This window comes from Megascapheus bottae, chromosome 5 (genome assembly GCF_031878675.1).
Source record: "Megascapheus bottae isolate mThoBot1 chromosome 5, mThoBot2.hap1, whole genome shotgun sequence".
Classification (NCBI taxonomy): domain Eukaryota; kingdom Metazoa; phylum Chordata; class Mammalia; order Rodentia; family Geomyidae; genus Megascapheus; species Megascapheus bottae.
Genome location: NC_143513.1, coordinates 59,748,031 through 59,770,049, shown reverse-complemented (window position 1 = coordinate 59,770,049; position 22,019 = coordinate 59,748,031). Strand labels below are relative to the sequence as shown.

Genomic DNA, 22,019 nt, shown 5'->3' with positions numbered 1-22,019 from the left:
TAGGGATTCTCAACTACTGAAGTCAGTGCAAGCATTCCAAAATGCAGAATATTCTTTTTTTTTCTTCTTGTGGGTCCTAAGGCTTGAATCTGACCCAGGCCCTGTGCGCTGTCCCTGAGTTCTTCAGCTCAAGGCTACCACTATCACCCTACCCTTGAACCAAGCCCCACTTCCCGTTTTTGAGGTTAATTGGAGATAAGAGTCTTAAATCCTTGTGTGCTAGGACTGGCTTTGAAACTTGATCCTCAGATCTCAGCCTCCTGAATAGCTAGGATTACAGGCATGAGTTACCACCCAGCCAAAATCCAGAATAGTCTTAAATTTAAAATACATATAATTCTAAGCATTTTGGTTAAAAGATACCCAAACTTTACAAAAGACACTCAACTTTACCAACCAATTATACATTCAACAATAACCCTGTATCCAACATTTATCAAATTCGAGTAAAACAATAGTAAAAGAGTTTCAGAATAATAAACAATACCCACCTAATAGACCTAGAACCATTCTCTAATGATTAGGCTGCTCACAAAGTACACATAGTAACTCACTACAGACAGTAACTACCATTTTGCCTTTATTGCCATTTCTTGCATTAGAAGCAGGAAATGTCTCTCCTTATTTTTCATCTTCCTCAACTTTTATCCTGTAATACTATATTAAAACCTTGTTAAAACTTTTTCTGTGTAATATCTTGACACATTTTTTATATGCACTAGCAAGTACTTGTGTGTGGTCAGTGGGGAAACTGAAGAAACCTCTCCTTTCTCATCCAGTGATATGCCCAACTGTTTGAAATAATATAAAAATATTATTCACCATTCCTTCCTTATTTATTTTTTTGGTACCAGTCTTGAGGCATGAACTCAGCCTGGATGCTGTTCTTTTGTTTTGTTTTGATCAAGACAGTGCTCTACCACTTGAGACCCAATTCTACCTCCAGCTTTGCTTGATTCATTGGAGATAAGACACCCAAGAGACTTTCCTGCATGGCTTGGCTTGAACTATGACCCTCAGATCTTAGCCTCTTGACTAACCAGGATTATAGATGTAAGCCAGTGTTGCCCAGCCACACTGCTTTAAACTTTGTCTTTCTTGTGGGCTTTGTGTTTTTTGAAGACAATCAGGTGTTATTATAATTATTATTTAAAAAAGCAATGAGCTGGGCACTGGTGGTTCATGTCTGTAACCCTAGCTACTCAGGAGGCTGAGATCTGAGGATCGTGGTTCAAAGCCAGCCCGGGCACAATAGTCTGTGAGACTGTGAGACTCTTCCCTCCAATTAATCACCCTCAAGGGGTAGGATGGTAACCTTGAGCTGAAGAACGCAGGCACAGCAACCAGGCCCAGAGATAAAGCCCCACCACTGACCACAAGTAAGCAAGAGGGTTACATTTACATAAGTAAAATAATGAGTATATATTTTTTAAACATTGTTACTCTATCCTTCATTTTCTCTGGTTTAACCCCCCAAGTTGTATGGTTCATATCCAACAGTGTCAGATGAGTATCAATGTTGGTTTGGTTCATCCTTTGTCCTGATGTTTCTGTGATTCCCTTTCCTTTGCACATATTGAACAATCATATATACAAGACAAGACACAGATGACTAACAGAAACTAAAAACAAAACAAAACAAAACAGGGAAGCATGGCCTAATGGTAGGGGGCTCACCTAGCGCATGAAGCCCAGGGTTCAATTCCTCAGTACCATATACACAGAAAAAAAGCCAGAAGTGATACTGTGGGTTAAAGGGGTAGAGCTCCAGCCTTGAAAAAGTCCAAGGACAGTACCCAGGCCCTGTGTTCAAACTCCAGGACTGGAAAAACAAACAAGCATCTACATACAGTACATAGTAAGAATCTTGCTTCCCTATCTTGGAATTTATGTTGATATGCTTCATGAGTTCTATGTACTCAGCAATTGGATTATTGAGATTCCCTGTTAAGAATATCATAGACATATTCTAGTTCTTACAAATGAGGTAAATCATGCAATTCAAGCAAACTACAATTCAAGCAAAAAAACTAAGTAATGAAAGAAACAGATGGTAATCCAGAGTAACAATCTATAATTCTATACTTATATAAGTGAATAGACAATGGGGAAAAAAGGAAAGTTCCTCATTATAGGAAAATGTCAATTAAAAAGTATAGAAGGAATGACTGAATTAGGTCTCAAAACAAAAATCATTAACAGATGTCAAAAGTAGAACACAAAATACTAAAGCAACATGATATGAGCATTGTTAGTAATTGCATGATACTTAATTGCAAAGGGGTAAGTAGCAATTTTTTGGTAGGTCATGGGGCTTGAACTCTGGGCCTAGTACTGTTCCTGAGCTCTTCAGCTCAAGGTTACCACCCTACCCTTGAGCCACAGCTCCATTTCCTGTTTTCTAGTGATTAATTGAAGATAAGAGTCACAAGTTCTTTAGTGCTTGTGCTGGCTTTGAGGTAAGTAGCAATTTTATGTGAAGGAAAATTTTAAATCAAAATTAAAAAAAATTCACTTCTGTGTTTTTGTGGAGGATACACTGAAAATACAACATCACTTCTGTGAAATTCCTGCCCAAAATTCATACTGATTAGTCAGGAGGAAACATCAAACAATCAAGTTTGAAAACAGTCTAGAAAATAACTTGTCTAAAAATAAAAAGATAAACAATGCTGAGAATTAAAGGCTAGACTCCACACAAAATTCAGTCAGGTTGTGTTTGAGACTGTTAAAATGCATTACAGGAATCAGTGATAAAATTTATAGTACAAATTCTTTAAGTTTGGTAATTTTACTACAGTTGTGTTAAACAACATCCCCTATACACAATGAAGTATTCAGAAATAGAAAAAAAATTCTTCTCCACTCTTACCATTCTTAAAAGTTTTTGTGTTTGTATTAAGATCATTAATCTGCTAAAACTGGTCTGAAGCCTTGACTCAGGTGGCAGAACAATGAGCAAGAATACCCAGCAAAAGTATAAGGCCTTAAGTTTTACAGCAGTTAAGAGTCCTTTACAAATACAATTCTAATCATCCAAATATAACAGTACACAAAGTCTCCCTCTAACTTTCCAGATTAAATTAAGGCTACACTTTGGAGAACTTTGAAAACAAAGGGGCTGGAAAGGTAACCAATTTTTACAGTGTAATTAAGGTAACTATGTTTAGGCATAGATGAAATACTGAAGAAATTACCTTTGTTTCATTATAAAGTCTAGAGAAGAACATTTTATTTTCTCCATAATCTTGAGTTGGTTGTGAAGTATTCAATTAAAAATGATTGACAAGATATTTTAATTATGTAAAACTCAAGTAATTAAGTCTTCTATCCTCAAATTATTTAGCTTGATTTTAAAGGAGCCAATTCTCCATTTTTGAGTTGCATTAACAAGTAACTTTAGTAATGAGTTATAAATTACTTATGAGAAACATTGGAAATTTTTAAATAAGCTGTTGGTTTAGAAAAATGGACTATCAATTTGCTCTTATATTATTTAACATTCACATTATTTTAGCCTCTACAGGCTGGACAGCATGACACATAGTTATCTCTACCATGATCAAGGAAGGAGACATGAGGGGAGGGTAGGAATTTACCAAATATAGATGTCTGTTAGAGTCACCTGGAAAGCTTCAGAAAGAAATACAGAATTCTAAGTTCCATTCCAGACCTACAAACCCAGGGTAGGGAAAGTCAGGCCAAGGGCCATATAAGGTCTGAGAAATCATGTACACAAGAGGACAGACAGGTATGCTTCTCATTGGCTGCCTGAGGTCATCTGTCAGCATTGATAATTTTATATGGCCTTTGAATGATGTTATAAATATCCAAATAGCCCTTGGCAGAAAGATTCCCTACCCATGAAAACAAAAACAATCTCCAGACAGTTGAGACCTAGAATTCTATTTTTTAGAGAATCTCTCCAAGTGATTCTGATAGGAAAATAAATAAGGTACTCGCCTTCTTTATTCTTCCTACTGTACTCAGCCCTAAAATTAAAATGCTCCAAAATAGCAAACATTCTGAGAACTGACATGATACAGTTGAAAACTCCATACTATGAAATTGTTTCATGTTCAAAATTATTAAAATTACTCACAAACATTCCAAAGTCTTAAAAAGAAAGAAACATATGAACTAAAATATGTAAAAAAGTTCTCTGCCATTAAATTCAATAGTTAAAACAAAGAAACGTCATATGGACAAGTATGTAACTTTTATTTCTAACTTCAGAATAAAATCTAGAACTCATTTTTCTTTTTCTTTTAGGTTTTTGCCAACCCTAGGCACAGTCCTTGGGCTTTTTCAATACTAGCACTCTAACACTTGTTCCACAGCAGCACAGCACCACTCCTGGCCAGTGTATGTAGAACCAAGGAATCAAACCCAGGGCTTCATGCATGCTAAGCAAGCACTCTACCACTGGGCCATGCTCCTGTCCCCCCCTCCAAAAAAATGTCTGTGTATGCGCATGTACACATGTGTGTCTGTCTGTGTCTGTTGTGGGGCTTGAACTCTGAGCCTGGACACTGTCCATGAGCTCTTCAGTTTAGGGCTAGTGGCTCTACCACGTTGAGCCACAGCACCACAGCACCACTTCTGGTGTTCTAATGGTTAACTAGAGATAAGAGTCTCATGGATTTTTAATGCCCTGTCTGACTTTGAACCGTAATCCTCAGATCTCAACCTCCTGAATAGCTAGAATTAGTCATAACTCATTGGGACCCAGTTCCTAAAACTCATTTTAAGAACAACATCCATAGTATTTTTATGGAACCAGTTATAAGAGTATGAAATTACTGGTCAAGTTTTACTATCATGATTTTCAATCTTAAAAAGTATTTTATCCAGGCACTGGTGGCTCACTTATAATCTATGGCTCAAAATGGTAGAGCACTAGTCTTCAGGGAAAGAGCTCAGGGCAGCATCCAGACCTGAGTTCAAGCCTCCAACTGACCAGAAAAATTATTTTGTAGCCAGGCATGATTGGCTCATGCCTGTTATCTTAGCTATTCAGGAGGCTGAGATCTGAGGATCACAGTCCAAAGCCAGCCAGAGCACTAAAGACCGAAAATTAACTAGAAAACTAGAAGTGGCACTGTGGCTCAAGGGGTAGGGTGGCAGCCTCAAGCTGATGAGCTCAGGAATAGTGCCCAGGCCCAAGAGTTCAAGCCCAATGACCGACAAAAAAAAAATTGTAATTTGTCCTTAGAGCTATATATTCATTAACTTAATTTTTACTTAATTTGTGCTGGTACCAGAGCTTGAACTCATATCCTCATGGTCTTACTTGGCTTTCTCACTCAAGACTAGAGTTCTACCATCTGAGTCATACTTCCATTCTGGTCTGTTGCTATTTGATTGGAGATAAGAGTTTCACAGACTTTTCTGCCAAGGCTGGCTTCAAACTGTGCCACTCAGATCTCAGACTCCTAAGTAGCCAGGATTACAGTTAAGAGCCATCAGTGCCCTAAGCACTGAGTGCTTTCATATCTATGTTTTTAACCTTAATATTATGTAATAGTCTATATTGAATTACTGTTAATGAAAAAAAACTTCTAAATGCACAAAATGTACTACAAATTTGTCTTAATGATGTTTGAAAAATTCCAGTGCCCATCAAAAAATTGTCTACAGTAAGAGTGGGTTCAATGAGAGAACTCATCTACAGAATCAGATTATAGATGAGTATTTTCCAAACTAAGAGCTTTCTGGTAGAATGTAGTATTTGGTTAATACTAATTTTGTGTTAAACCACTACTAATTTTATATTGTGATGAAATGCAAAGGTAACATTATTTCTATAAACCCTGAATTTCTGAAGTGAGCTATGATTGTACAAGCAAGGGAAAAACATGTCAGCTGCTTATGAAGAATATTTAGCATTTCAATTTTAGTCAATATCATCTTTATTTTGAAAAGCACCAGGAATTTCATTTGATGATCTAAATCTTTTCAAACTATAGCACTATTCAGAAATAAAAAATTTAGGCATTCAAGATCTAAAAAAATTAGCCATGCTAGCTTTTCTTTCAAAACCCTATCATTATATGCTAGTTCTACTTTTTGTAAAACTTACACTGTCACTCAGTTATTGAAATAAGCTACTTACCATATGCAGACTGCAGCAGATGCCAAGTGTTTAGTATCAGTTTTCTGTACTTAAGAATTTCAATAAAAAGGGAAAGGTAGGCTGGGAGTTTAGCCTAGTGGCACGGTGCTTGCCTAGCATGCACAAAGACCTGGGTTCAATTCCTCGGTACCACATACATAGAAAAAGCCAGAAGTGGCACTGTGGCTCAAGTGGTAGAGCTCTAGCCTTGAGAAACCCAAAGACAATGCTCAGGCCCTCAGCTCAAGCCCAGTCCAGGACTGACAAAAAAAATTCATTATTAGTGATGTATAAATCTAAAGTTCAGAAAGGAGATTAAGTGAACCATATGATTTGAGCTAAATATTAAAAAATGAGTAATATTTTCAAAAAAGAGGGCAGACCTAGGAGTACTCAAGGGAAATATGATGAGTTGAGCAGAGAAATGCCTACCGTTAATTATATAGCATTTGACAGGAGATACTGAATTGGTACCAACAACACAAAAGTTATTTGTGTAAAATAGATATTTATACATTTGTATAAAACAGATACATTTATTGGGTGCATTCACTCACATCTGGTGCTCTACCACTTGAGCAATGCCCCCACTTCTGGCCTTATGCTGGTTATTTAGAGGTAAAAGTATCTTGGATTTGTTTGTCTAGACTTATTTTAGGCTACACTCCTCTGATCTCAGCCATCTAAGTGGATAGGGTTATAGGTATGAGCTACCACTGTCTGGCAATGTAATGTACAGGACACATTTTTGATGATAAAAATTAGAAAGTATAGAGCTGTGTGCTGATGGCTCAATCAGGGCAGGAAAGTCAGTGAGACTTCTTATCTCCAATTAATAACAAATCTGGAAGTGGCACTGTGGCTTAAGTGGTAGCACTAGCCCTGGACAAAAAGGAGCTCAAAGACATCACCAAGGCCCAGAGCTGGAGCCCCAGGGCTGGCAAAAACAAACGACAAAATTTAAATTGTATAAAGTACATTCTAAATTAAATGGAAGTTAATATAAAACTGAAGTCTAAAGTCCTAAAACAATGGGAATAAGGAGACATTTTGCCTCCCTTTTGGGATAAAGAATGCTGGTTATCAATTTGCTTTTAGAAAGGCTCTACTTAGGGGCTGAGAGTTTGGCCTAGTAGTAGATGGCTTGCCTCGCATGAACCTGAAAATTCAGGTTCAATTCCTCCATACCACATATATAGAAAAAGGCAGAAATGGTGTGCTGTGGCTCAAGTGATAGCACTGTAGCCTTGAGAAAGTCCAAGGACAGTGTTCAGGCCCTGAGTTCAAGCCCTAGGACTGGCAAAAAAAAAAAAATAATAATCATAAAAGGATCTACCAATCACATCTAGTTAACTATTTCCTGTGAACATAACCAGTAGATAAAAATGTGTGACCATGCCGGGAGTTTGGCCTAGTGGTTAAAGTGCTTGCCTAGCATGCATGAAGACCCAGGTTCGATTCCTCGGTATCACATACATAGAAAAAAGCCAGAAGTGCTGCTGAGGCTCAAGTGGTAGAGCTCTAGCCTTGAGAAAGTCCAAGGACAGTGCTCAGGCCCTGAGTTCAAGCCCAGGACTGGCAAAAAAAAAAAAAAAAAAAAAAATGTGTGACCAATGTCTAGCAAAGGAGTTAGAGCTACAGCTTTGTACCTGACATACATCTGCAGTAACATAAAGTCAAAGTTTTGCAAGAGATTATCCAATCACCCGAGAAAGGTATGAGGGGCAGGAAGAGAAGAAGTAAAGTCTGTTCTTAGCAATAAATCTTCCCTCTGAAAGGTTTGGGAATTACTTTTTATTTAGGACCTACGCCATATTGCATACAATTCCAAATTCACTACAATTTTTTTTGGGAATACAGTTGCACCAAAAACAGAAAATGAGAATCACTTTTTTTTTTTAAAGTTTAGTTTCCATAACTATGTAAAAAGTCTGTGGAGCACACTATAACATTAAAGAAATTTCATTGCATTTCATCTAAATTTACTGGCTACTAACCCAGTGGCCCAAGGAGAAAAGCAATTATACATGACTTAAGAGGGGGAAAAAAATCATTCTAAATTCACTTCTCTTTCTATTTTGCTTCTGTGACACAATCTGGCCTCAGAACTCTGATTCTCCTACCTCACATGCCCAAATGCTAGGCAGGTATGGATGGCCACAAGTGTGGATCACCACAACATGTTTAATTACTAAACTGCTCTCTACCACAGGGCATACATGAAAAAATAAGATAAAGTATTACAATATTATAAAATGGTATCAAACATTTCAGTGTGTTAAATAATAAACTTTGATCTAAAACAATAAACACAAATGTAGAACCGGTACTAATGTTTAAAACATATTTACAATTTTTATTTAAAAAGAAAAAAAAAAGAATCATTGTTCTCCCTTTTTCAAAATTACCTGTCAACAAATTAATACTGAAATACAAGCCCAGAAGACAGTCCTATAATAAGAGAGCATGATGTCATTAGAACATGACTCTTGGAGTCAGGCAAACTTGGGTTTAAATTTCCTTAATCCCTACCATTTCTTTCCTAGGTGTCCTTGGGCAAAATACTTAAAAGTTTTTGAAACTTACCAGTTCGTTAAATAGTAAAAATAAAACAACCTATCTCAATCTTCAAACAATATGTGTATTTGTCTTTGAGCTAATTATATAAAAAGTACTTATATTTACATGGTAACCACTTACTTCCTTTCTTACAGATCCAAAAGCTCCAAAGTATTAAAAGCTCATGTCTGAAAGTTACAAACAAGGAGGCAAAATAAGTAACATGATTATTTAAGTATTAGTTTTTTTTTTAAATCACCTCTAAATCCTCTCCATTTCCTCCTGATCCTCTAACCAACACTTCCTTCCCAAAAGATAAAGAGAATATTTAGACAACTGACAAGGATATTAAAATTTCTACTCATATTATTACTGGAATTTAACCTCAAGATTTGGTCAATGTTTTTCTTAAGCTAGAAAATACATGTAGAAAAATCTATACATAAGAATGTTCTTACAAAACTCAAGATAAAAACAAGAACATTTGCTCAAACATTACTCTAGAAGGCAAATTTAAAGACCGCCCCTGCCTCAGGAAACAGCAGCCTGATTGCCATATAAGGAATCTTGTCATCACTCATTTTGAAAAATGTTCACTATTTTAGGTCTACATTGACTGGCACACCGAATACTCTTCCCTGGGCTATCTTTCCAGCCCCTTTGGCTACTTATAACCCTTGAGAATGGTAAGACAGAAAATGGAAAATCCCTTTTCAAAACTGCCTCGTATTATTTACTACTTTTAAATATATGGACGTGTGTGCACTCATTTTCATCCACCAACTTATGCACATGTGAATACTATAGGGCAACTTTGGGATGTATGGATTTGCCTAATGAGTCTGTGAGATATGCACAGTGATGGTGATCTCCCATTTTGTTGTTTTATCATCACTTTCACTAAAGAGCGTAGAAGAAAACATTTCCCGAAATGAAGATTAGTTCTACCTTCTACAAGCTCACATCTGGAAGGAGACAGAACCCTATACAATACAAAGCCAGAGTGCAGGGTTCTTACACTGGAAAGATCCTAGGGTTTATGTGATCATTTGTTAAAACACCAGAACGTAACTGTGTGTTTCCTATACGGCTGTACCGATGTGGAACTTAAAAAAGGAAGAAGTAGTGTTAAGAGTGGACACTTCAAAAGCTGTAACTGCCATTTCAATTACCTCTAAGATTGGGGAGGAGTGGGGGGGGGGGAGCAGGACCCACCAGGGGTTCTTTTTTCAGGAAACACCGCAAAAAAGTAGGACTCTCCTCGCCCCACCCTCCCGGCCTTCACAGTAGCCACAGGAAATGGGCAGATTCCGAGAGAGCCAGTTCCACCATCAGATCTTCTTATTTCACATGACAACTTGGGTCGCTGATCTGGTTTTCTTGGTGTCACCACATCGAACATACAATAGAGGAGATGCACCGGCTCCCCTCCTCAGGAGAACTCTGGTGGGGTGGGTGTCACCAAACCGTCCTCCCCCACCTCCCCGCCCCCGAGGAGGAGGGGGGAACCAGCTGCCAAACGCCGGCGGAAAGCAGCCATGGGCGAGGGGGTCTTTTTGTGAGCCACGTTACAGCTGTCTCCAGGGCACATGAGTGCTGAGAAGCTTCCTGATCCAGCCGAATAGCAAAGAAATCAGGGGGAGGGGGGGGAGAAAGGAAGGAGGGGGGAGACGGGGACGGGGGTGGAGTTAAGAGATCTCCACCAGGAAAGGGAACACCCTGGACATTCAGCAAAGGAAGCCTTCCCCTCCCCGGAGGGGAAAAGTGAAAGGTCTGCTCCCTCTGCCATTTCTCCCTCGCCCCTCACTCCCAAGCCAGGCCTCCCGGCCGGGTACGACCCGCGGTCGGCTCTGGGGGTGGGGACGGGACCCAGATCTAGCCCCCCCCCCGCCCCCGGCGGTAGCGGCCGGGCCCAGGGCCCAGGACCCAAGGCCGGGTCCCCCGCGGCCTCCGCCCGCGCCCCCGGCCCCGTGCCCCCGCGCAGGCCTGCGGGCTCCGCCGCCTATTTTCGGAGCACACACCCTTACAAGGCGCGCCGCGAGCAGGCCCGGCGGAGACCGGCCCCCGCGTTGGGGCCTCGGGGATGGACGGGGGCCGGACTCGGGCGCAGGAAGCGGGGGGGGGGGGGGGGGGGGGAACGGGCGTCGGGAGCACGGCCCGCGGCCAATGCCCTTCCGCGGCGGCCCCCCTCGGGCTGACGTGCCCCGGCTCCACCGCAGCCATCGGACCCGATCCGGCCACCTCCGCCGCCGTCGCTCTTACCTTCTCTTCATCAGACAACTGCTCCTCCAGATCCGCCATCTTCCTTCTGGCGACAAACCGTGGCGACGGCGGCAGCGGCCACCTGACTTCCCCCTTTCCGTGCGGTCCTGCGCGCCGCGCGCCCCCGCCAAGGGAGGGGCCGGCCGCCCTGGCCGCCGCGCACGCGCCTCGAGGCCCCGCCTCCCCCGCCCGGCCTGAGGCCCCGAGCGCGACGACACGCATGCGCGGCGCCTCAGCGACTAGGAGGGGGACCAGCCATTCCTACCGCCTGCGATGACTCCTCAGCATCCTGGCTGCACGTTTCTCGCCTCACCTAGGGCCACACGCACCCCCACTGGCACAGGTACTTGCTGAGCCCTTGGTGATGTTCCCGTGAAGTGCTGAAGGCTGCCAGCCGGATTGCGAAAACCTGAACCAATGTAAAGCATGTTTAAATATTAGAAAATATGTTTAGCATTCATTGAAATAGGCACACACACAACCCAATCCCAAATTGAAAGATTGCTCTGGATGTTTCACTTATCCATCCAATAAATATTTATTGCTTTTAAGATGTGCAGTTCATTGTCCCTGGAGCTAGAAGCCATATAATGCAGAGGAAAACAAAATTGAGCAAAAAAAAAAAAAAGACACAAAAAATACCTAGAGAAACTTAAGCTAATTTTTATCATTATAAGGAAAATACTGTGCTAAGGTAGATGTGGATATTATGCTGTCCTGAATTGACTTTCGAGAAAATTTGAAATGTAAGATGCACCTGAGTGGTGCTGAAGCATTATTCATTGTTTTTCAATTTAACTGGATGTCCTTTATTCTACTTAGTAAATCTGACCATTTTAAGGCTGAAACTTGCAAGCTCCAGGACATCAAAGATACAGTTAAAGTTGGACATCTTGTTAAAATGAAATTGTTGATTCACACAGGCCTGTAGTGGGTCTATATTATTAACATGATTACAGGTAATTCCAATGTTACTGGTCTGAAGACTAATTTTAGTAGCAAAGTCTTAGGTTTATATAGTTAAGTATTCAACAGAAAATGAGAAACTCTTGCATCTTTCCGTGGTGATAGGTCAGGATTAGAAATATGTCTAGCAAGACCAGTCTGAGAGCTGCATATAAGTGACACATGATAGAACCTTATGGAGTTCAAATAACTATTCAGTTGCAAGACACTATTATTAGGTGATTCACTGAGTGTTCATTTGGGGAGAAAACAAGAAGAGGAAGTATGCTGACACAGGCAGGAAAAAAGCAGGAATCCTGTAGAAGATAAACCTTGTGACGAAGACATGGAAAAAAAATCACCATCATTTAACCAAGAACCTCACTGTCTGGAAGGCAACAACTGCTTTACTCATTTATTATTTATAAATCATAGCTTCATTGATTTCTCACTGCAACCTCCTGAAATAAGATGCTTAATACTCTTATTTGTACCCATTTACAGAAGAAAAACCAAGGCTAAATGATTTGCTCATCATTGAATATTTGCTAAGTGACAACTGGGATTAGAACATAGAATACATATTCTTTTTTTGTTTTGCCAGTCCTGGGCTTGAGCTCAGGGCCTGAGCACTGTCCTTGGGCTTTCTCAAGGCTAGAGCTCTACCACTTGAGCCTCAGCACCACTTCCGGCTTTTTTTTTTTTCTATGTATGTAGTACCAAGGAATCGAACCCGGGTCTTCATGCATGCTAGGCAAGCACTTTAACCACTAGGCCAAACTCCCGGCCCTATAGAATACATATTCTTAATCCCATGTTCTTTCCACTGCATTTCCACCCCTCCTCTCTACAGTCTAGACATTCCCCCCTCCCACCTACAAAGTTAGTGGAGGAGATTTTGCTAGCATTTCAGCAATTCATTCATACCAGTTGTTGCATCAACAGAATATTCTGGATTTGAGGCTTTTCCTCCCATGGTTTTCTAGTTTACTCAGTAACACTTAATGCTTCACTGTGTGGTATATATGCAGTGATTGTCCTTTCCTCTAGAAACCTCACCCAAATCTGGTAATGTTTGGCAATATTTTGAGTAACAATAGGTTTATAATTGTAATCTTGATGATTCTTAACCTATGGTTCCTATAGTGACTCAAACAGCAATTACATATAATTTCTGACAGTCCTTTCAGTAACCTCCCCATACCACCCTCTTGACATAATTAGAAGGTAGTATAGAATTCATGTAACCTATGTATGATAGGAAGACTTCGAGTTGTCACAATCAGTATACATTTTCAATGGACATTATACGAATGCAGGGGAAAATGTAGTATTATTGATAATCAGTTATTTTATAATGGAAAAGCCCCTCGTTTCTTCCTGAGAGAGTATCTAGCCTTAAGGACAAACACACCTTCTATTTAGCTCTATATTCTTGATTTTTCTGATTAACAGGACCAGACAGATCTGGTTGTTTTAGGTTGCCTTTTTGCATTTTTGGTTACTTGCATATTCCTTAATCTATTTTTCTGTAGATATTCTTAAAGTTTCCAACTACATTTTAAGTTTGTCATGAACAGAGTTATCAAATATCATAGAATCACAGTCTTTGGGTCCATCTAATTCTCATTTTAGATGTAAATTGTGTCTCAAATAAATTGATAAAACCAGCATACAGACTTGATACTATTTTAGATCCCAAGGGTCCTGATGGTCAGAGTCATGTTTGTCAATATACATATATACATATATCTCTAAATATAATATATTATAATATATAAATAGCATATAAGAGGATAGTCTGAATTACTGATTGACCACTAAATGATTGCACCCAATATAGACTTCCATAATACTATTTTCATATCATTCTAGAAATTACTGAAGAATTTTTCTTTAATCTCCTTGACCTTCCAAATGGGAATCACCACACAGTTGTGGCATCTACACTTATAGTAGCACTATTTACAATAGCCAAAGTATGGAATTAGACTTGGTACCTATTAATCAAAGGATAAAAAAAAAGATGATACCAATAAAAATTACTCAGGCACAAAGGGGGATGAAATTATGTCATTCGCAGGAAAATGAATAGAACTAGAAATAATCACATTTAGAAATTCTGTTTAGTTATGTTTTGTTCTTTGAAACCCTCATTACATTCTCTAGCAGAGCTAGTAACTTTTCTTTAAGAATCCCATAGACAATTTTCTGTTGATTTTTGCCATGAACCTTAGTGCTAAGGCATACAGATTTTTATTACCATTAAATTTTAGGTTCCATTTAATCTCTCAGGTAACTTATTCTGGAAGCTTCCATTTCTTCATCTGTTCACTGGAGATAACATTGGTACATTTCCGCCTCCATGGGGCTGGTGTGAAGGATTAATGAGATCATCAGGTGAAGTGCTTAGCACCCAGCCCAGGCATTAATAAAGGTTTCAATAATGCTAGCTATTATCATCATATTATTATACCAATCTGCTCTTTGAGGACATGGCCTATGTCTTAATTAGCTTCTAGCATATTCAGTGTCTGACACATAAGTGCTTTTAAAAAAAAAGAAAAGAAAAGCTCTGTTGGAATGAATACTGATTGACTCTTTCATTTCACATACCTAATTGGGAAGTGAGCTAACAATCCGAATGGAGTTTAGAGATTACCCTAAAATATAGTCTAGGACTCTAGAATAGAAGAGCAAATGATGTTTAGTGGCTACCTGTTTATGGTGTCTGATAATACATTTTAACTCTTATTAGACTCAGACTCTTGCTCTTGGACTTACAGCAAAATAGCAATGTATCAGAAAAGATGGCCATTTACTTTTCCCCAAAGCCATCCAACCTCTAATAAAGTATTTCTTAAGCTGTTTGGTATAAAGTATTACAATAGTGCCAGCCCCATTTTTTCCCCTCTTGGTTTTTTGGGAGTACTACAAGTGACTCATGATTTCAGTGATTCCAACCTTTCTTCTCACATTGATCTTCATCACCTCCGTGGCTCCCTATTTTATCAGGTGTTCCCCACCTGAAACACAGCACTCCATCTTCTTGAAATATAGCACTCCATCTTCATGAAACCTCATCTTCTCCCACTTGTAACTAGGAACTGCATTCATGGGTGATGGCATTCACAGACACTATTGTGGCCCATGTGTAAGACACCTGATTTTCAATGATCTTCTTTTGTGAGCTGTTTTGATGGATATATCTGTGATGGACATTGTAAGTGTTATGACCAGGTATTCTCAGAGGACACTACTGTGTATGCGTGTATTTACTTCTACTTCGCAGTGTCCGTGGTGGTCCTTCTTTGGAAGACTGCTTTTATGCTACTGAAGCTGCTTTGCCAGCAAGCACAGATCTGGGAATTTGGATCCTCTGAAGCAGCTCTCAACCATTGAACATCAGATGCTAGAGTAAACAAAACTCCTAAACCTTGAAGACTTAGGACTAAACTACTACTGTTTGTATCATTTTCACTCTATATTTCTTCCCCTCAGGGAGAAGAACTAGCTCAACTTTGTTTTTCTTTTCCCCTGAATCCTGGGTAAGACTGACACAGTAAGAAAAAGTTATCAGATTAGGAGTTTGGGAACAACCTTAATGGACTTGGACAGGGCACCCAAGGGGACTGTCAGATCTACGTGAGATGTCACTTATCAGACTTAGAACTTCTCATCAAAGTTAGGGCTTTTACAATGCAGAATTTTAAAGGACTTTTTAATTTACTTTTGACTAAGAATAGAGTAGGGCTAATTATTCAGACATATTTAAAGGTGGGGATAAATACAGCAAAGTAAGGAATTAAACAAATTAGGATTCTTTTAAAGAGAGGTAGAAAGAGAGAGGATTGTAAATTGTGAACTATCAGACATGCTGTTTGTCCTAAAGTAACTAACCTTCTGGTCGCAAGTCTGTATATTCAATATTCAGAAACATAATCCTATATACCAATCTATATGTGCAAAATAATTGACAAAATGAAGGCTGCTATATACATACACACACAGACATATGGAATAGGCATATGTATATATAAAAACATTCATATATATGAATTTATTCTATACATAATGTTGAAGTAGTGAATGAAAAGAGGAAATAAAAATTCAGATTTTACTATTTTATATATATTTCTAGAGCCAGGAGTTTGGCCAAGTGGTAGACTGCTTACCTAGCATGCACAAAGACCAGGATTCAATTCCTTGGTACTACATACATAGAAAAAGCTGGAAATGGTACTGTGTCTAAAGGGGCAGATCTCTAGCTTTGAGAAAGGGCCTAAGCACTGAGTTCAAGCCCCAGGACAGGCCAAAAATTATATATATCTGAATCTAGCACATTTCCTATCTCATAACTAAAGGGTAAATTTAAGACCAATGGCAGTATTAGAGTTTCAAATTATAAGGATTTATTATTTTTATTTGAATTAAATCCTATAGCTAAATTTACATGTTATAATTTCTATGAGTTTATATCTCAAACACATCTTAGGTGAACTACATTATTTTAAGAAATTATGTCTTAATTTCACAGTATTTGACATAGTAAGAAAAAAGTAAGATATTAATATATAGTGAGATATTAGAATAAAGGTGTTTCAAATAAGATTGAACAAGAGGATGCTTGGTTCTTAGGAGAATGATTTCTTTTTATGAGGAGACATGTTTTCATTATAACATTTCTATATTTCAACTCGTAGGAAAATTAGTTGTGTGATTTCTACCTATAGTCAAATCATTTAGAACCTCTATGTCATCATCTATTAAAGGGAAAACAATGGTAGCATCTACCTCATTTTTGTTCTGTGAGACTAAAATTACATATAAATATTCTATCTTCTAGTGTGTTGCTATTTTTATTTCTCAAACTGATAGAAATTGAGCTCTATTCATCAAGGTCCACTGTGATATGTATAACAAAATATTTTTACAAATGAATATATTTACTTTTCATTTAAGTTATGTATTTCAAAAATTTACATAATTTTGCTTTTGACCTCATAATTATCAGGGATAAAAAGGGCCTCACAAAATAGAGTAATAAAGATTGAATTTGAATGCCCAGGTTTCAGAAATCCGTTTTTTTCCATGGAAAAAGTACAATGATTTTGGACAGGTGTTTAAACCTCCTCACCTAATTTGTTGTGAAACTCTAATAAAGTAATATGTAAAAGATGCTTTGTACCATTACTGGATACATGTAAAGAATATTAAAACACCTTATGCCTGGGGACATCTATAACAACCAGCTGTTCTTCTTCTGGTTGTAGTAGCATACTCGTCTAAAAGGCAACAAACAGTTCTTCAAAAAAATATTTACTGCATTAATATGTATCAATACTCTTCTTGTCACTAGAGATTGAACCCAAAAGGCATGGTCCTTGCCTTGAGACAGCTGATTATTTAGAGAAGAAATAGTAAACCAGTTATCATAGGAATAATTATGTAACTACAACTACAATAAGAACAATGAAGGAATGTGCTAGGTCACCTGACTATATTAATTCTTAGTGGGTGGTGATTGTTTCTGTAGGTTTACCAAAAAGATTGTTTGACCATTTTGCTGGTTAATTGGAGATGGTAGTATTTTGGATTTGTCTACCTGGGCTCGCTCTAAATCACAATCCTTAGGTCTCAGTCTCCTATATAGTTAGGATTGTAGTAGGACCCACTGGTGCTTGGCATAGATTATCTTTTTGAAGGAAGTTTATAGAGCTTTAGGGTATAGCTCCTTCCAGAATAAAGTACATATTCATGCTTACAGGTGTTGGATTAAATAACTGAGTTTTATTTCAGGATAGTTTGACTGGGATTTTTTTTTTTTTGGTGGGGAGGGTGCTTGAACTCTGGGCCTGGGCCTTGTTCCTGAGATTTTTAGCTTAAAGCACTGCCCTACCCTTAAGCCAAGCTCCACTTCCCTTTTTCTAGAGGTTAATTGGAGATAAGAGTCTCATGTTCTTTAGTGTCTGGGCTGGCCTTGAACTGCAATCCTCAGATCTCAGCTTCCTGAGTAGCTAGGGACATTTTGTGACTATCTTCTTGTTTTGGATAGGGCCCCTAGAGCACACGATATAATTTTCCAGAAGAGGAAGAAGCCAAATAGAGAGCTGATTCTATCAGGTCTTTTCTCTCTCGCTCTCTCTTTCTTTTTCTTTCTTTCTTTCTCTCTTTCTTTTTCTTTCTTTCTTTTCTTTCTCTCTTTCTTTCTTTCCTTTCTCTCTTTCTCTCTTTCTTTCTTTCCTTTCTCTCTTTCTTTCCTTTCTCTCTTTCTTTCCTTTCTCTTTTCTTTCTTTCTCTCTTTCTCTCCTTTCTTCCTTCCTTCCTTCCCTCCTTCCTTCCTTCCTTCCCTTCCTTCCTTCCTTCCTTCCTTCCTTCCTTCCTTCCTTCCTTCCTTCCTTCCTTCCTTCCTTCCTTCCTTTCTTTCTTTCTTTCTTTCTTTCTTTCTTTCTTTCTTTCTTTCTTTCTTTCTTTCTTTCTTTCTTTCTTTCTTTCTGGCTTGGAACTTGAACTCTGGGCTTGAGTATTATCCCTGAGTTCTTAAGCTCAAGTCTAGTAGTGTTCTACCACTTGAGTCACAGGGCCACTTCCGGTTTTCTGGTGGTTAATTAGAGATAAGAGTCTCATGGCCTTTGGTGCCTGGGATGACTTTGAACCACTATCCTCAGATCTCAGTCTCCTGATTAGCTAGGATTACAGGCATGAACCACGGTGCCTGGCTTCTCTCAGGTATTTTCTCAATTCTTGTTTTGTACAGTTTCTTCACCTTCAGAGGTGCTTGGTATCTATCAATCCAAAGTCACTTGATTTTGTTCTCTCCTCAGGGTGAAGAAGGGATCATCACACAGCAGGACAGATATCTCAGCCTCCTGATTTGGAGTCCTCATTCATCCCCTGCTCCACCCATTTACAAAAGTACTTGAGATGTCCAGGCATGGAATTTTGGAAGCTATTGTGGTGACAGAACAGGCTGGCCCTAGGTTTCCCTAACGTCAGTTTAAAGGCTGGCTTTGAACCACAAACCTCAGCTCAGCCACATTAGTAGCTAGGATTACAGGAGTGCACCACTGCTGTCTGGTTACATACGGTTTGGATTAGACTTTTTGATAAATTCCAATTTAGCGAGTGTCACCCATTTCTTCCTCATCTCCACATTTTTGTTACTTTTTTCTCCTTTCCTCTTCTCCCATATCATGTGTTTATCAACTTTTTAAAATGTGTTTGTTGGGGCTGGGAGTTTGGCCTAGTGGTAGAGTGCTTGCCTAGCATGCACGAAGACCCGGGTTCGATTCCTTGGTACCACATACTTAGAAAAAGCCAGAAGTGGTGCTGAAGCTCAAGTGGTAGAGTTCTAGCCTTGAGAAAAATCCAGGGGCAGTCCTCAGGCCCTGAGCTTAAGCCCAGGACTGGCAAAAAAAAATGTGTTTGTTAACCTAACAAAATTGCTTCTAATGGGTTTTGGAAGAGAACAACTAGAAATATGTGTTCACCAAAGTTGCTTCAAAATCTCTAATCCCTTTATCATACTGCTGCTGGAGGGAAACATCTTGTTTTGTTTCCATGGACACAGCATCCAACCTCTTTGAGGACATTCAGAAGTTTTTGTTTTTTAGTTTTTAAAAGCACTGTATGTTTCAAAACACAATCCTACTGGGGCACACCCTTTCTACCTTACTTTTATTTTAGCAGCTTTCTTTTTATTGCTTTTAGATAGAAAATGAAGTTCCTAAGCATTATTTCCAAGATTGTAAGGTGTGTGTGTGTGCATATATATATGTATATATACATATATATAGGAGTGCCTCCCACTCCCTGTAAAGAAAGCAAAAATAATGGAAGCTTATATAAATTAAAATGTAACTTACAATACATAGTTTGTTTCTCTTTAATGGTAGTTGAGAATTAGATTAAAATCTGAAAGATTTTTTTCTTTTTTGTATAAAAAGTTCTGGTGACTCACACCTGTAATCCTTGCTACTCAAGAGGCTGAGATCTGAGGATCCTGAATTGAAGCCAGCCTGGGTAGGAAAGTCCAAGTGGGGCTGTGACTCCCAGTGGTAAAGTGCTGGCCTTGAGCATAAAGCTCCAGGCAGGCCCTTGAGTTTGAGCCCCATGACTGGCAACAACAAAGAAAGTTCTGGTAGTCACCCTTAATAGTGACATAAAGTCATTGGGTCATAGAGTAGATCACATTACATTAATGTATCACATATAGTCCTAAAATACACTAGAACTTTAATAGACTATTTTAGCTTTGAAATAATACATACAACCATGTACACACAATGATCATATGCATGTTAATTCAAGAAAAAAAATGTTAAATCATTAAAATCAGTTTGTAACAAACTATTGTGCATTAGGTCAATTTTTAATGCTTTTCTTTTTGTTTGGTACTGGAGTTTGAACTCAAGGTACTAAATTTAACTTCTCTGTCGATTATCACTTTTCACTATAAAGAGCAGTGGAAAGCATTGGTTCTTAGCGTTATTACATAGAAACTGAGAGTTAAGAGAGACATGGTTCTCACAGTGAGTTAAAGTGAGGTTATCATGGACAGGAGCTGTCTGAGTCTTAGTAGAAAGTATTCATCCAAGTAAACCTAAACCTTCTGGAGACCAGGCTGCCTTCAGGAATTGCTAGATTATTGCAGAAAGGGACTTGGAAACATTCTGGTCTATTTGTTTACCTCATCAATCTGTACCTAACCCTAGCCATTCATTTCTGCCCCCTTTGGCTCCCACTTCTAAAGCTATAATCCATTGAGTGCACTCTTATTCCCCACTTCTCTTCATTTTCAGTTGTTTGAAAAAAAGCAATAAATAAATAAATAATAAGATAACCTGGAAGGAAGGGAGGAAACAACACTCAACTCTGCTTTTTCTGCTAATTCCAAGGGGAGCTCTGGTTGTTCAAACTTGTTGCTCCTTTAAGTTCTCCACTGGTTTCTACTTTCTATGCATCTACTTCACACATGCAGTTAAATGACTGTCGTTGGTACAGTTTACTTGTCATCTCTGGTGGGCAAGGAGCTTCTAGTATATTCATCTTAGTTTATGCTTAGGAAACATCTCTAGGACAAGTGGAGATGTATGTTTCATAATAAATGAGACAGTTATGAAGTGACACACTGAAAGTATTTCTCCTCTTCCTCCTCCTTTTGTTCTCCCTATTTGAATCATTTGACTAAGTCAAATTATTGACATACTATAATGTGCAAATGCAAATTACTAATATGTATATTAAATATGTGTGTAATTCACTTCAGCTGTCATAAAAATACAGTTCTGGTTCAATAGATCCTGGAGTAGGGCTTAAGATTGTGCATGTCTATGGAATTCTTGGGTGAGGCCCATCTTACCTAAGAGTGGCTTTGCCATCATAGTTTGTACAAGAAGGCTTGATAACATTCTTAGGAAAAGAGTTCATCAGGAGAAATGGGAAGGCTGCTAACATGATTAAATTTATGACATATTTCATGGACTTGGCTCCAAAGCAGAATCTGTGATGGGCTAGAAGTCTGCATGTCAGTACCCCTTTGTGACCTTTTACTGTTGTGAGTTGTGGGTGGCAGGATTGCACTGTTATTTGAAGGAGCTGTAGGTACATTATCTGGTGAATCCTTCCCTCTTTGAACAAATGTAAAACAGGTATTTTATGATTGCATAGATGAATGTAAAGATGAATGTAATTAAAGTTGACATTTTAATTTATTATTTTATTATTTTTGTTTTACTATTTATTATTACATATGAGCATTGATATAAACAAGTTATATATTCTGTACAGTGTTCTAATTTTAACAGAAATGAAAGTTAGAATATTTTTGTGGGACCCTGAAAATATCACAGGCTCTAGGCACCTTGCCTAATGGAAAAGCCAGCTATGGTAGACATGCCTGTTGGACCAAATACAGACAACTCTGAGAAAAATACTTGTTAGACATAGTGCTGTTTAAATTCCTAAAACGGATTAAATATTTTCTCAATGCCTTGAATTTTCAAAGCATCTCCCTTTTGGTGCCACTCTATTAATATTCAGCACAGGAATTAATTCAATTTGTTCATTCTCTTCCCTGCTGCTTTCCTAATTGTGCACATTTGGATTTGTAATGAATAAAAGAAAAGGGAATGATATT

At 38.6% G+C, this 22,019-nt stretch overlaps 1 protein-coding gene across 1 annotated transcript in view; it reads right to left on the bottom strand.

Moving 5' to 3' along the window:
- Nucleotides 1-11,095, bottom strand: part of Capza2 (capping actin protein of muscle Z-line subunit alpha 2) — a 33,734-nt gene extending 22,639 nt beyond the window's left edge. The window contains exon 1 of the mRNA XM_090333189.1: nt 10,937-11,095. Within this exon, the coding sequence (XP_090189315.1) occupies nt 10,937-10,975 (39 nt within the window). The 5' untranslated portion in view covers nt 10,976-11,095. The remainder of the gene's footprint in view (nt 1-10,936) is intronic.
- Nucleotides 11,096-22,019: the final 10,924 nt, after the last annotated feature.